Genomic DNA, 13,951 nt, shown 5'->3' on the forward strand with positions numbered 1-13,951 from the left:
TGCAGAGTACATTGGCACAATAAAATCACTTTTTTATTTTATTATTTTTTGTGTCACCATATTCTGTGAGCCATAACTTATTTTTCAGACAAAAAAAAAGCTGTTTTTTGCAGCACGGGTTGTAGTTTTTATTGGTACTATTTTGGGGTACATCACTTTTTATTCTATATTTTGGGAGGGGTGGTGACCAAAAATAGTGATTCTGGCATTGTTTTTTTAGTAATTATTTATTTGCAGTGTCCACTGTGCGGAAAATAATATAGTTTGGGTCATTACGAATGCGGGGATACCAAATATGTATACTTTTTCATTATAATAAAAGACTTATTATAGGAAAAAAATAATTTTTTGTTTTTGTAACTTTTATAAAATATATTTTTATGAACTTTTTTTAAGCTTTTTTTTTGTCCCGCTAGGGGACTTGAAGACTTGCAGCACGGATTACACTACCTACGCAGTGTAATGTATTCCAACTGTCAGTTTGACACCGACAGTGACACTGCCGATATGCTACAATCGGTCACCGTGTCTAAGGGGTTAATTTCCAAAATCAGCAGCGATGGGCCGCTGATCGGCAAGTGGGAGAGCAGGGCAGACACCCTGCACAGTTAGCCACCGGTGCGGTGTAGTGTCATGCGGCGGTTAACTGTAAAGCTCCAGACGTAACTGCACGTCAAAGTGCCCGAACTAAGTGCTCACCTTGATGTGCAGTTACGCTAAGGTGCAGAAAAGGGTTAAGAATTTTTTTCAATAAAATGTAGATTTTTATCTTTTTCGCAAGGAATAAATGAGAAAAAGCACCCCAAAACAATTTTTCCTGAGTACAGCAATACCCCATATGTTGTCATAAACAGCTTTTAGAAAAAACACCACAGGTATCGGAAGGGAAGGAGCGACATTTGACTTTTGAAGTTCAAATTTTGCTGGATTGGTTTTTGGGTGCCATGTTACATTTGAAAAGAACTTAAAAGGGACCAAAACAGTGGAAACCCCCCAAAAGAGACTCCACCCCTCAAAGAAATTATTTAGGAGTGTAGTGAGCATTTTGACCCCACAGCTCTTTTGCTGAATGTGAATTGGGACAAAAATGAAAATCCAGATATTTCCTCCAAAAATTGTAGGCTTTCATTCCCACAGGGCATAAAAAAAAAAAGGAGAAAAAGCACTACAACATTTGTAAAGCAATTGCTCCTGAGTACATAAATACTCCATATGTGTTTATAAACTGCTGTTTGGTCACAAGGCAGGGCTAAGAAGGGAAGGAGCACCATTTGGCATGCAGATTTTGCAGGATTTGTTTTTGAGTGCCAGGTCGCATTTGCAGAGCCCCTGAGGTACCAGTACAGAGAAAACCCGGAGAAGTGACTCAAGTTTGGAAACTACACACCTCAAGGCAGTCAGTGTTTTGAGCCCACAGGTGTTTAATGTTTTTTATTAAAATTAGGCAGTGAAAAAAAATATATATTTTTTTTATATATATTTTTTTTTTATCAAACATGTAGTTTTAGCTCCCAATTTTTCATTTTCATAATGGTTAATAGGAGAACCCCCCCCACCCCCGATACTCTTACCTAATTTCTCTCTAATACGGCAATGCCTGACATCTGGCTCTAAACTGCAATTTAGGCACTGGCCAGGGCTCAGAAGGAAAAGAGTGCCATTTGGCGCAGATGTTGCTAGATTGGTGATGGGTGTTATTGTCGCATTTGCACGGCTCCCTAATGTAACAGTGTACAGTGCAAACCCTCGAGATGTGACCCCATTTTGGAAGGCATTTATGAAGAGATGCAGTGAGAATTTTGACCCCAAGGGTTTATTTTTATTTTTTTTACTAGAAATGAATGTGCAGCAGATGGTGCAAAGTGAAAATTTTTCCACAGATCTGTTCTTTCAGTGCCCAACTTGCGCCACTATGAAAAGACCGCTCCATAATTATTATGCTGTTTCTCCTGGTTTTAGATACACGTGGCCCTAATGTTTTGCCTTGACATACAACAGGCCTCCAGAGTGAAAGAGCACGATACGCATTTGAGGCCCAATTCGGCCATTTACACAGCATTGTCCCACAATTGCAGGACACAGAGGTCAAATAGTAAAACAATCCCCCAAAGAAGTGACCCCATATTGGAAACTACACCCCATAAAGCATTTATCAAGGGTTGTAGTGAGCATTTTGACTCCACAGGTGTTTTGCAGAAATTAATGTGCAGCGGATGGTGAAAAATGAAAACTGCAATTTTCGCCTGATAATGCAGTTTTAGTGCACAATTTGTCGTGCCAGGCTTGCACCACTGGAGATAAATACCTCACACTGTTAAGTAGCTTCTCCCGGGTATGACAATGCCATATATGTGGACATATCTGCTGCTTGATCACACTGTAGGGCTTAGAAGGGAGGGAGTGTATTTGGCTTTTAAAGCACGGAGTTTGCTTGGCAGTACTTTTGTTTTGGGTTTTACTGGTATTTCAGTTTATAATGTAGGGGCAAAGGTAAGTTCATGAGTACATCAGGGCATAATAAGAAGGTATAATAATGTGGTAAATAAAAAATAATCCATAGATGTGTGGCCAGTGTCGCTATGATAAATGGTGTCCAATCTCATCCCCGTTTTGGAACACACTTTGCACCTTATATGTTGCCATATTCTGAGAGCCATAACCTCCCTCCCAATCCACTTGTCTCCGTCATTTCTCTATATTAAAAAAAAACAAAAAAGACACATTTTGTTTTTAAACTAATTTTTTAAATGTAGTTTTAAAAATATATAAAATACACAACAAACATGCAGCACCAACAAATACCCCCAAAAAATAATTCATCAAGACATAATATGGTGAAAATTGTATATACGTATATTGTACAATAAAAAGAAATGTGAGAGAGGGGAATCGGAGCTGCGCCCCAGCATATGGCTGTTGACCAGATGATGGTCAGAGGGTGGTGGTGCTGCTGTAGCCGATGGTGGAGTAAGACCATAATATTGCCCTTGATGGCGGTGGGAAGCGTAGCCCCTGTATATTTTCCGCGTCAAAAAAAACACACCAAGAAACTCTGAACACGTCCTTAGCGTGCTCGGTTAGGCCACTTATGATTCCACAGAGCCACCACTGTTCCAAGGCAGTGAAGACCGCTGTCTCATCATTTGGCAGTGTTACCACCTCGATGACAGTACAAAGTGCTGCATGCGTCCACAGAACCCTTTCTTTTGACACCTGTCAGACAAGGTGCCAAACTCTGCAGATATCAGTAGATTCCTCCTGCCATTTCAGGTACTCTAGTACCCTAGAGTACACTTCTTCTGTCCTAGTGAGGGTGGTCATATTCCTTCTGCAATTGGGGACACGGACACAGACACAGTTCAGAGGATAAGCAGGGTCGTCTGTCCCTACTATTTCAATGGGTGTGTCTGCAGAGGTAAAAATACCTGCCCCTCTATGGTCTGCTTCTCCCATTCTTCTACGTTGTCTGTCATTCTAAAAAAAGAGAAATATTAATTATAATTCTCTTTATGATAATATAGCAAATCATAAAGAAATATTATTGTGTATTGTGCCTGTAACATCTTCCCATTAGATTCACAAAGCCCCAGGCTGCCATGACAACCCTATCGAGTCGTCTAAGGGATACTATGTCGGCTAAGGGATACGATCAGGGGCCTCAGGGAGCAGCCGCTGTCTAGCACCACAGATAGCACGCTCTCTCTCGGATCATGGGCACTACCGGTGGGTGTCGGCTGTAGCAGCCGGCACCAGACGTGTATTACACTCCTGTGCTCGCGCTATATTCCCCCTCCCGGCTTGAAACGTTCATTTGTGGTGGATGTTGGAAATGGGTTTAACATTTTAGTGACCAGCCTATTTTGTGGCTTAACCCTTTCACACACCCATAGATGCTATTATGGCCGGGTGCGGGGGGTGATGTATGGAGCGCACTCCATAGGCTGTGGGTGTCAGCTGTGTTACAGCTGACACCCGGGACTAACTGCCAGCAAAAGTGATCGCGCTGTTCCTGGCTGTTTAACCCCTCAAATATTGCAGTCAATCGCGACCGCAGCATCTGAGGAATTTAAAAGAGGGGGGCGGCCCCCGACAGCTCATCACCCCCTCGCAACAAGATGGGGGGGTGACAATTGTTGTCATGACAGCCCAGGGGCCTAATGAAGGCCCCCAGGACTGCCTTCACTCTGCCTGTTAAAAAAAAAAAAAAAAAAAAAAAGTTCAAAATACCCCCCTATTCCCATTTTTCACGGAATGTAATGTAAAAAAAAAAAAAAGTAAAACAAAATTGGTATTGCTGCGTCCATAAAAGTCTGAACTACTACAATATAGCGTTATTTAATATAAAACGCCAAAATCTTTTTTTTGTCAACTTCGCTTTAAAAAAAAAAAAAAAAAAAAAAAATTGATAAAAAGTGACCGAAAAGTTGTACCAGAAAATGGTACCAATAAAAACTACAGCTCGTCACGCAAAAAATAAGCCGTCACACCGCTCAACAAAACAAAAAATTACGAAAATTAAAAATCAAAAATGGCTCAGTCCTGAAGCGGTTAATGATCAAGCAATTGTTTTTATTTATTTTTTACTTTTTCAGTATTACATTCTAAGAGTCATAACTTATTTATACATAGCTGTACCAGGGGTTTTCTTTTTTGGTGGGGTGAATTACAATCTCTGTAAAAATACAATTATAGAAATACAAAATGTATCTAGTTTAGTTACGTTTGATTCATTTTTTCCAATAAAAAAAATAAAATAAAAAAGGTGCAGGACTTTACACTTGGTCGACATAAAAAGGTTATGTACTAAGGCCCGTCAGTGACCGCCATGATTTGCGTTTTGGTGGTCAATAATGAGTAAGAACTAAAGATAAAAACTACTTACAGGTGCAGAGCGAAGACATCTTTCTGGATCATCATCCGTTAGGTACAGATGTATTGCCTTTTTTGCTGGCCCTTCCCCTTATACGTCAGTTCATTCTGGAACTAATCCCGGCAGCTCCTCTAATGGGTCTCGACGTCATCCACTGGAACAAAAAAACATTGCAAGAATGACATATCGCAGCATAGGGAAAAGTGGCTATTTATATTATCTACATGATATTATGGACCACATAGCAGCATTTGGTAAAGGGGCTCTTTGGGGGCAGTGGCAGCTCTATTAGGGCTACATGGCAGCAATACGTAAAGGGACAGTTTCTGCTACCATCATCTCTGAGGGTCACAGTGACGAGTGCGAATACAGGAGCCAGTTCCATCTCTATCAGAGACTCATGGCAGCAATAGGGATTACTTTTGCTATTTTAAAACATATAGCTAATGTTGAACTTACCAATTTTTGATCACTCCCTTGACCTCCTTTTGTCCCACAAAGCAGGGAACATGCCATGAGCCATTTCTTCCAATGCATAGTCTTTTGTTGCCCAGTCATGGTAGGAATTGGCCCTATTGTTCCATAACTCCGGCTTCTCTTGAACCAGGAATAGGAGTCTTTCCACGTCCATCGCGCGGGGCATGCCTGGCTGGCACTTTTTAGAGCAAGGGGCTGGAGATCTCTTCCTCTGGCAGTACTTACAGCTTTTCTTTCAGCATCTCATAGCGAACCCATCATTAAAAAAACGTCTGATTCTTTTCACAGACCCATTGACCTGAATGGACGAGCCGAATGCAAGAATCGGTCCAAAATAGTGCATGAAAAATCGGACGTAAACATCACTCATCTGAATAGGGCATTACATGAGGCAATTAGTAATTCTCTGTAGATATGCATAAATATTTCTAAAATGCTACAATAACTATTATGTCATGGTAACTGCATCGTTCGCGCTCCATGACATAATAGTATGTCATGGATGAAACACTGCGCCGTTCGCGCCAGGCGCGTTCATGAGCTGTGATAGCTGCTGTTTCCGACAGCAGGCTATCACAGCTCAGTGTGCAGGGACCGATCGCGGTGGTCCCCTCCGATTAACCAGTCAGAAGCCGCGTTCAATAGCGATCGCGGCTTCTCAGGGGTTAAACCGCCATAGACGGCCCGCCACATAATAGTGGGCGGCGATGGCTACTATGGCAACCAGAGTCCTAACAATGGACTCAGGCTACGCCATCTACGGAAGCCTAGTGGGTCCTGACAGAGTCAGGACCTACTATGCTTGCTGTCAGTGAGTAGCTGACAGCTCTAATACACTGCACTATGCATGTAGTGCAGTGTATTAGAATTGCGACCAGGGCCTCCTGCTCTCAAGTTCCCTAGTGGGACAAAGTAAAAAAAAGTTACAAAAAAAGTTGTGTAAAAATAAGAAAATAAAAGGTTTTAAGAGTAACAAAAGTAAAAATCCCCCTTTTTCCCTTATCAGTTCTTTATGATTATTAAAAAAGTATAAAACAAATAAACTATACATAATTGGTCTCGCTGCGTCCGTAACTGCCTGAACTACAAAATTATTTTTATCCCACACTGTGAAGCCATAAAAGAACATTCTAATAATCCATACCAGAATCACAATTTTTTGGTCACTTCATCTCCCAAAAAATAGAATAAAAAGAGATCAAAAAGTCACATGTACCTAAAAATGGTATTGATCGCACGTCTTTCTTGATGGAAAAAAAAAAAAAAAAAGTTATGGCTCTTAGAATAAGGCAACTTCAAAAGTAAATGATTTTTTTTATAAATAGTATTTTATCGTGCAAACATTAAACGTGTAAGACATTTAAAAAAACTATAAACATATGGTATCGCCGTAATCGTATCGCCTCGCAAAATAAAGTGAATATGTAATTTATAGCGCACGGTGATCACTGTAAAAAAATAATAATAATAGAATCTGTTTTTTTAGTCACTATGCCTCTTAAAAATAAAATAAAAACCGATCAAAAAGTCGCATGCACCCCCATGAAAACTATAATGAATTCCTCAAGGGGTCTAGTTTCCAAAATGTTCAAGGAAAGACCGCATGTGCAAAAGCATACAAATACCAAGCTATCAATGAATGTGTAGGAATAAAATGTAACTTTTATTAGGTCTAACTATAAGGACAATAATGGGACATACGTGTAATTTAAAAAGTAGCCAAAGAAGATCAGCAAGGAATAGTATACGGAGGAACGTAAACGAGATGAGTGAAACGAGTGCAACTAAGCACAGGTGTAACAGACCAGCGGCAGTCGTACATTTGAACGCTGACAGTTGCAGTAAAATTGCTGGCCTAACATTGAATTAAAAGCACTAAAGCCCCCCCCCCCCCGACATGTTTCGCTACACACGTAGCGTCCTCAGGGGTATAATTATACGTGTGTAGCGAAACATGTCGGGAGGGCTTTAGTGCTTTTAATTTAATGTTAGGCCAGCAATTTAACTGCAACCGTCAGCGTTTGAATGTACGACTGCCGCTGGTCTGTTATACCTGTGCTTAGTTGCACTCGTTTACGTTTCTCCATATACTATTCCTTGCTGGTCTACTTTTAAATTACACGTATGTCCCATTATTGTCCTTTTAGTTAGACCTAATAAAAGTTACATTTTATTCCTACACATTCATTGATAGCTTGGAAAGCTGGGTATTTGTATGCTTTTGCACATGTGGTCTTTCCTTGAATGTTTAATGCCCGCCAACTATCAGGGTCACTTCGGAGTTTATATAGTTTCCAAAATGGGGTCACTTTTAAGGGGTTTCCCCTATACTGGTACCTCAGAAGCTCTGCAAATGTGACATGGCGCCCAGAAACCAATCCAGCAAAATTTACACGTCAAATAGCACTCCTGCCATTCTGAGCCCTGCCGTTTGTCCAACCAGCAGTTTATGACACATATGGGGTATTGCCGTTATCGGGAGAAATTGCTTTACAAATGTTGGGGTGCTTTTTCTCCTTTATGCCTTGTCAAAATTAAAAACTTGTACCTTTTATCAAAAAAATTAGATTTTCAAATGCACAGCCTAATTCCACAAATTGCAGCAAAAAACCTGCGGGATCGAAATACTCACTATACCCCTCGATAAGTTCCCCGAGGGGTGTAGTTTGCCAAATAGGGTAACTTTTGGGGGGTTTCCACTGTTTTGGCACCACACGTCCTCTTCAAACCGGACATGGTGCCTAATAAAAAGGAGGCCTCAAAATCCACTAGGTGCACCTTTGCTTCGGTGGCCGGTGCTTCAGTCCATTACTGCACTAAGGCCACATGTGAGATATTTCTCAAAACTGCAGAATCTGGGCAATAAATATGGAGTTGCGTTTTTCTGGTAAAACCTTCTGTTTTACAGAAAAAAACAACTGGAATAAAATGGATTTTCTGACAAAAAATTTAATTTGTAAATTTCACCTCTGATTTGCTTTAAATTCCTGTGAAACATCTAAAAGGTTAATAAACTTTATAAATGCTACTTTGAATACTTTGAGGGGTCTAGTTTCTAAAATGGGGTATTTTATGGGTGTTTCTAATATATAAGCCCCTCAAAGCCACTTCAGATCTGAACAGGTACCTAAAAAAAAAAAAAAAGTGGCTTTTGACATTTTAGTCAAAATATAAGAAATTGCTGCTTATGTTCTAAGCCATGTAACGTCCTAGAAAAATAAAAGAATGTTCAAAAAACCATGCAAATATAAAAGTAGACATATGGGAAATGTGAACTAGTAACTATTTTGGGTGGTATAACCATCTGTTTTACAAGCAGATGCATTTGAATTCAGAAAAATGATATTTTTATCACATTTTCTCAAAATTTTGCAATTTTTCACAAATAAACACTGAATATATCGACCAAATTTTACCACTATCACAAAAAGCCCAATGTCTCACGAAAAAACCATCTCAGAATCGCTTGGATAGGTATAAGCAGTCTGAAGTTATTGCCACATAAATTGAAATAGGTCAGATTTGAAAAATGGGCTCTGAGCCTTAAAGGGAACCTGTCACCAGCATTTCACCTATTAAACCAGCAATACCAGGTGGTAGTGGGTGAAAAATCATTTCTATATAACCTATAATTCTCTTCTTAGACGGCTCTGTAGCTTTAGTATTCAGTTTTTTAGTGTTCCCACACTGTATGCTAATGAGCATAAAAGAGTCAAATCTTCGTTTGAAAAGAGTCATATCTTCATTCCTCAAGTCTTTCAGAGTTTGCCCCGCCTCCTTACTTTTGATTGGCAGCTCCTCGCCTTCCCCCAGCACACAACATCCCACGCTTGTGCATTGATGTCCTCTTCTGGGGTGTGCGCACAATGGGACACCGGATTATTACGATAAAAGGTGCGAAATGTTTGCGGACCGTTATTTACAGTCGGAGGAGGAGTTTAGGAGAGGGGATAACGGTAAAGAACTTTTGATAGCAGCGGCCAGTGAGGGATAAGTAAAGTTCAATAGGTGAAATGTTGGTGACAGGTTCCCTTTAAGGCCCAAACTAGGCTGCGTCCTTAAGGGGTTAATTTTAAGGAATTGCACACACATCAATTCCCAAATATATATTGGAGTGTAGCTGCCAAAATAAAAGCTTTGATTTTTTTCTTTAATTTAAAAAAATTTTGAACAATTTTGCATGCTTGAAATGGCTGTCAATGTATTGCCTGTGCAGTTGCCATACCTCTCCTGCACATCTGCCATACTGTATGAAGATAGCCTAGGAAGACCATTCTTATCATGGTCATGAACCACATTTTCTGGAATATCCTCAATCGATGAAAATGCCCCTGCAAAAACAATGTAAATTTAATAGCATATTGAGGAATGAAAATTGCGAGTAGTATTTAATTATTTTTCTTATTTTATTGCAAGATCAGGCACATGGCCAGGTTTAAAAAGCAAAAATTATATTTCATCACGAGGCCGCTTAGATTCTAATTATTGAGATTTCAGAATGTAAATTTTTTTTTTATTAAAAAGGAAAATTACAATCTTAACATTTCGCAGGTTCCAATAGGTCACCAGTGAGAAGCCTTAAAAAATAATAATAAAAGGAGGCCATTAGGGTACCCATGAAAGTCTAAGACCATACCACACCACTGTGCGCCTCCATATTTTTCATATGGAGGCACAGTTTTCCTTTTGTCGAGTTCCATTCCATCACATCCTGTATTACATGGCTACTCCCTCCTAGAAGCATTTTCTCTATGATGAACTAGCGTAAAACTAAGGTGAGGTAAGTAGGCACACAGAGTACCTACAACTACATGGTACGATGAAGTAAAGACTCCGCACAGACTGTGCATACGGCTCTGCCGTGTGCATGAAGCCATAAAGTGTCTTACTCGCTTTTTATTTTAGTTGGGCCTACGACATTTTGGGGCAGATTTATTAAACTGGAGCAGGGGTATTAGTGAAGATTAATCAAACTCCAGCTTTTATTTTTCTAATACACTTTGAAAAATGAAAAGCAGTGAACTAATTTGCTGCTATAGTCAACTGCCCCATTTTCGCTACCAGTAGTTGTGATAATATCCCCCATTGTTTCCAGATACTGTATTTTCCACTCTGGAAGGAGTTGCAGGGAGAGGTAATCAGCATTTGACAATTTCTTACCCAGGAAGATTTGTGTCATGGCGTTTTACGGTTACATTGCAGTTACCTTAAATAACAGGAAGTACAAAGCCCTTACAATGTAAAAGTAACGGACATCTATATTGCAATTTTATTTTTTTTTCATTCAAATCAACTGATTAAAATAGTGAAGATGCTGATCTTGGATGTATGAATATAGAAAAGTATTCAAATGTGTATGAATTACCGTTTAAAACAATGAGAACCTTTTTCCACTGGGTATTTCCTACTTTGGGGGTCTGACAAAACAAGATCTTGCGCTTATCAGAGACAAAGATTCGATCCAGCACAAACTTGGAAATGACAGAATGAGTAAAGTTCCCGCGTGACCCATTCCTGCATAAACTTCCGAGTAGCTCCAGTCGCTCCTTGTGGATGAGATCGATGTGGCTCAAATTTTTAAACGTTTCCATTGTTGGCTGAAATGAAAGATTATACATACAAATTTTAAGTATACGCCAACAAGAATTACATTATTTTGGTGCAGTGGCAGGGCGATTAATCAGATCACTTTGCCCTTAAGGCCTCTGACAATTCTGTTTTTTAACAAAATCGTTGAATCTATTTTATTTTTGTGGCGCCGTCGCGACATGCTGCAGGAAGAAGTTCCTCTCAGCCGCCTCGTCATCTGCCTGGTCTGACAAGCTGCACCATTTTGCCCCTGCTTCTCCACGGAACTGCTGTTCTGTACTGAACTAAATGATAGAGCACAGAACAGCAGTTCGATGGGGAAGCAGGGACTCCTCGTATAAAGCCACACCGCCCCGTAGATACTACCCCTTTGTATCTCTTGTATAGATCGCAACCACCCCACTTCACAGAGCAACCACCCTTGCAGATCACACCACCCCCCCCCCCCCCTCCACACACAGATCGCGCCACTGTAGTTCCCAATAGGAGCTGTATCCCCGGTCAAAGCATCGGCAAACTCTGGCCAGGGATTCAACTCCTAGTGGCAACTACAGTGGCTCCATCTACAAGAAGGATGGGGGGGGTTCTGCGAACTGCGAGGGAGTGGGGGTGCATGGCACTATATGGGGGTGGCATTGTGTCATTTTGTGGGCACTGCGTCACTTTCTACATGGGCAGCGTGGTGTTTTCAGGGGTATGGGACATAAAAAAATACCCCTGACAAAGAGATTCCATTTGGAGACACTGATGCAAAATGGACATGAAAAACTGACAATTGATGGGTCTTTAACGGCCATTTTTTTTCACAGTCGTGTGACTGCAGCCTAAATTATTATGATGGCAGGAGTCCCTTTCACATATACCATGGTCAGTAAGGGAAATCCGTCTGAGACAAGGAACGTTTTTCACAGTCGTGTGAATCCAGCCTTAATGTGATTTATTTAACAACCCATTGTGGAGCTGGTACTGCACAGGGTCCTGCTCAGACACTATAATGTAATCTATCCCCCAAGTGCTCGATGCCGTCTGCCTGGCCCTGATGAAATTTACACGGTCTCGTCTGCAATGACGGAGACCGGCAGGGGTGGTGACGGGCAGAGGGGGATGTTAGTGCACGCAGTGCATAATTAATTATAGATCCTGTTCCCAGCCGGGGAACCTAGAAGTTCTAATCAATTAGATAGACATTTTTCTGATAAAAAAAAAGTATTCGCAGAAGTTAAAAGTTGTTACGTACAATTATAGCAGTATATGTTTAAAAAAAATAAAAAAATATTATATATATATATATATATATATATATATATATATATATATATATATATATATATATACACACATACAAAAGAAAATAAATTTATTAAATTAATCTCTTGGTATTACTGTTAAGTAAAACAGAAAAAAAAATAAAAAAATCAAATTTTATACACACACACACACACATTTATTTTCGCTCTATACACACACACACAGTTTTGTGTAAAAGTTTTAGGCAGTTGTGGACAAATGCTGCAAAGTAAAAATGCTTTCAAAAATAGAAGTGTTAAGTTTTGATTTTTTCAATTAAAAGAATGCAAATTGAATGAACAGAAGGAGAAATCTAAATTAGATCAATATTTGGTGTGATCACCCTTTGCCTTCAAAACAGCATCAATCCTTCTAGCTACACTTGCAAAGTCATGAGATTTGTAGGATTATAGTCAGATGTATGAATAACCAATTATACCAAATAGGTGAGAATGATCATCGTTTCCATTTGTAGGTTGAAACAGTCACTAACTGTAACAGAAACAGCTGTGCAGGAGGCTTTAAACTGAGTGAGGAACAGCCGGACTCTGCTACAAAGGTGAGGTTGTGAAAGATAGTTTCACGTCACAGGCCCACCATGGCAAGACTGAGCACTGCAACAAGACAACACTGCATCAGCAAGGTCTCTCCCAGGCAAAGATTTCAAAGCAGACTGGGGTTTTAAGATGTGCTGTTCAAGCGCTTTTGTACAAGCACAAAGAAACAAGCAATGTTGAGTACTGAAGACGCAGTGGTCGGCCAAGGAAACAGTGCAGCAGATCAAAGACACATCATGCTTACCTTCCTTCAAAATCGGAAGATGTCCAGCAGTGCCATCAGCTGAGAACTGGCAGAAACAAGTGGGACCCAAGTACACCCATCTACTGTTCAGAGAAGACTGGCCAGAAGTGGCCTTCATGGAAGAATTGCGCCCAAAAAGCCATACCTTAGACATAGAAACAAAGCCAAGCGACTCAACTATGCACGAAAACATAGGAACTGGGCTGCAGAAAAATGGCAGCAGGTGCTCTGGACTGAGTCGTCAAAATTTGAAATATTTGGCTGTAACAGAAGACAGTTTGTTCGCCGAAGAGCAGTACAATAATGAGTGTCTGCAGGCAACAGTGAAGCATGGTGGAGGTTCCTTGCAAGTTTAGGGCTGCATTTCAGCAAATGGAGTTGGGGGATTTGGTCAGAATTAATGGTGTCCTCAATGCTGAGAAATACAGGCAAATACTTATTCATCACGCAATACCATCAGAGAGGCATCTGATCGGCTGCAAATTTATTCTGAAGGAGGACAGCGACCCCAAACATACAATCATTGTCATTCGGAACGATCTTCAGCATAAAGAAAAAGGAGCCCTGAGAGTGAGGATATGCCCCCCCCCCCCCCATCTCAACATCATCGAGTCTGTCTGGGATTGCATGAAGAGACAGAAGGATTTAAAAAAAACCTACATCCACAGAAGATCTGTGGCTAGATGTTTGGAACATCCTCCCTGCCAAGTTCCTTCAAAAATGGCATACAAGTCTACCTAGAGGAATTGATGCGGTTTTGAAGGCATACGGTGGTCACATCAAATATTGATTTGATTTCGATTCCTCTTCTGTTCACCTTTTTTTTTTTAATCAAATAAAATACAAACTATTGACAATTCTATTTTTGAAGCATTTAAAAAGTCCAAATCTCAATTCAGTATAACATATTAATTTGTTGCATGAGAT

At 40.2% G+C, this 13,951-nt stretch overlaps 1 protein-coding gene across 1 annotated transcript in view; it reads right to left on the reverse strand.

The window, feature by feature from the left end:
* CHST10 (carbohydrate sulfotransferase 10) overlaps window positions 1-13,951 on the reverse strand; it is a 66,755-nt gene that overhangs the window by 19,769 nt on the left and 33,035 nt on the right. The window contains exons 4-5 of the mRNA XM_075852677.1: window positions 10,713-10,944; window positions 9,573-9,678 (exon numbers count right to left, since the gene is read on the reverse strand). Of these exons, the coding sequence (XP_075708792.1) occupies window positions 9,573-9,678; window positions 10,713-10,944 (338 nt within the window). The remainder of the gene's footprint in view (window positions 1-9,572; window positions 9,679-10,712; window positions 10,945-13,951) is intronic.

Source organism: Rhinoderma darwinii, chromosome 2 (genome assembly GCF_050947455.1).
Source record: "Rhinoderma darwinii isolate aRhiDar2 chromosome 2, aRhiDar2.hap1, whole genome shotgun sequence".
Taxonomy (NCBI): domain Eukaryota; kingdom Metazoa; phylum Chordata; class Amphibia; order Anura; family Rhinodermatidae; genus Rhinoderma; species Rhinoderma darwinii.